Source organism: Notothenia coriiceps, unplaced genomic scaffold, assembly GCF_000735185.1.
Source record: "Notothenia coriiceps isolate Sejong01 unplaced genomic scaffold, NC01 NC01_scaffold00010968, whole genome shotgun sequence".
Lineage (NCBI taxonomy): Eukaryota > Metazoa > Chordata > Actinopteri > Perciformes > Nototheniidae > Notothenia > Notothenia coriiceps.
In genome coordinates this window covers 372,083-374,702 of record NW_011343669.1, presented here as the reverse complement: position 1 = coordinate 374,702, position 2,620 = coordinate 372,083, and the positions used below count along the sequence as shown (strand labels likewise).

Below are 2,620 nucleotides of genomic sequence, written 5' to 3'. Positions count from 1 at the left end.
TGATTCTCCGGTATCGGTTTCGGCCCATCCATCGGTTATTCGTTAGTATTCCTCGGCTGCAGCGGCCACCCCTATAAAAATAGACTCCCACCACAGCCCCGTAGACCATAATCTACCTTTATTAATAAAAGTATTTTAAAATCGAATCAGCATGAATTTTGTTCCCCCTCGCAATAGGCGGACGTTAGATTTGTTTTGAAGATCGCTTAGAGTTTTCCTGAGGAGGCTGCTATATGTTTCGCTTCTCAGTGTCCTGCCTTCTGTCCTTCTTACGATCCCAAGGAATCAACCCCCCTGGGGTGGACTGACTGAATACCCAGAGCTAGGGTCTGTTTCCTACTCAGCACAGTGATGAATTCCCTCCGGCCAAAATACTGGACCAGCAAGGAGACAACCTAGTTCAGAGCAGTTCACATCCGGGCCTTTCTGGGACACCCGGATGACGGGGGCGTTCATGTTCACCTTCATCCTGAGGGACGGCTTCAGCCAACACGGGGAGGGACAAGTGAACAGGAGGTGGAAGCTTGTTTTGCTCTAGGTCGTACATTCAATTTAGCTTAACAGCAACAGAAAAGCCATTATATTACCACAGTCCTCTCTGTCTGTCTCACCAGGAGGTCAGCGTTGTAAACACTCTTCTTGCTATATTCCCAGGTCTTGCTTGCACTCCAGTTCGCCACCCCGGTGCATCTATCATCATTCCAACAAAGCGCAGACAGCACAGGTGAGAGAGGAGAGTCAGTTACAGAGTGGAACACAGGAATCCATCAAAAGTTTGAGAGCTCATCCACTTTTTTCTACTCTCTCCTCCTTAGAAGCTGCTCCCGACCCTATTCTCAGGCTCAATCGAATCACTCGGCTTGGGGGAGCCACTTACTTATATAGTTGTATGCTCATGTTGAAGTAGGGCTGGCACGATTTGGGGAAATAATCTAATTGCGATTTTTTCTGACAGATATTGCGTTCGATCATTTGCGATATTTGTTTTTAAGCGACCCACCGGAAGGTTTATTCGTAAGATGCGGCCATATCTCCGGTAGGTGAAGGTCGTATCAACGTGCTTCCGTCTCTAGCACCCCCGCAGCCGAGTTCGAAGTGAAGAACTAAATTTACATGAAACTTCCTTGGGTTGCTTTAAAGTCAAGCTTCAGTTTTAAGATTCACCCTGTAATAGTGTGTAAAAACATGTGATTGGAGCATTGCTAACCTGACTCAGAAACCATCTAGGAAAGCTCCATTGGAAGCCATTTGGAAAGGGCAGGGCACTCTTTCAAAAATACTTTGGCAGGTGACTGGTCCAATCTGTCTATCATCTTCTAGCACTTCTGAATTGGTGTGGATGACTGACACACAAAAAAAAAAGTGATACGGCCCGTCTACACAGCGGCGTGCGTTGACGCTTGCCGGCGGGCGTGTCTGAAACTCGACCAACAACCAATCACATGAATCTCCCGCCCCTGACACACAAGCAGCGGTTTGATTGGCTAGAGCTTGTACTGGCATATGATTCGATTGGCTGACGCTTCTGCCAAGGCGTCAAAAGTTGAACATTGCTCAACTTTTGCAGCAAGCAACGCCAGCAACGCTCCACGTCGCTTCCCACAATGCAGTTCGGCGAAAAGTGACGTCACCCCATTCAAAGTGAATGGTGAAGCGTCAACGCACGCCGCTGTGTGAACGGGCCGTAGAGTCTCATCATGCTGGACTCGCGTACAGTTTGAAAGGGTACAAATGATGCATTGATGCCATGGAGTCTAACAACTGGACTTCTTTACTTTACAGGCCCTGTGGAGCAAATCGGGTGATGAAGTTGTGTATCCGTGTCACGCAATCATCGTCTCCATGAAGATATCGTCTAACCAGCAGAGATTCTTCATCGGACACACTGATAAGGTAACTGAGATAATAACTCAGCATCTTAAATCACATCACACAAGTCCTGGTCTTTGCAGTTAGATTCTGTACAATCAAGATTTTACAAGAACTGAAACAGGAAATATTTGCTGCCAACTTCCAGCTTCATAATAAAAAAAAAACAAAACAGATTTCACTCTGTTTTCGCTTAAAATAACTCACACTTTACTTACCTATAAACTGCAACTTTCACACTTCTATAATATATGTATATAGTATCCTTTGTAGTAGGTTGGTCTATTACAAACTTATTCTGTATATTCTATATTATCTATGCTAAAAATTGTCTATATATCTTTCTACTTTGAATATGTATATTTACTGTTTATTTTATAACATTTTCAACAGGCATCAGTTTGCACACATACTACTTTAAAACAGATGAGTAACTCTGTAGTTGGGGTTAAACTGGAATTCCTCACCAAATGATTTAAAGAGCTGTACGGACATCTTCAGTTTTAAGAAAATATAATGAATGAACTTGTATGCAAAGCCTGTAAACATGCTGTAACAAAATAATGTCCCAATTTAGGATCAACATAGTAAATCTAATCCAAAGAGAGATTGGTTTTTCTAGAGTTTTTGTGCTTTTTCTAACGGATCTTGTATGCACATGCTTCGGTATTATTCCTGGCGCGCGCGCTCTCTCTCTCTTTCTCTTTCTCACACACACACACACACACACACACACACGCACACACGTACG

At 43.9% G+C, this 2,620-nt stretch overlaps 1 protein-coding gene across 1 annotated transcript in view; it reads left to right on the top strand.

Annotated features, from left to right (window-relative positions):
- wdr90 (WD repeat domain 90) overlaps window positions 1-2,620 on the top strand; it is a 34,513-nt gene that overhangs the window by 6,392 nt on the left and 25,501 nt on the right. Inside the window, exons 9-10 of the mRNA XM_010772197.1 lie at window positions 673-873; window positions 1,773-1,893. Of these exons, the coding sequence (XP_010770499.1) occupies window positions 673-873; window positions 1,773-1,893 (322 nt within the window). The remainder of the gene's footprint in view (window positions 1-672; window positions 874-1,772; window positions 1,894-2,620) is intronic.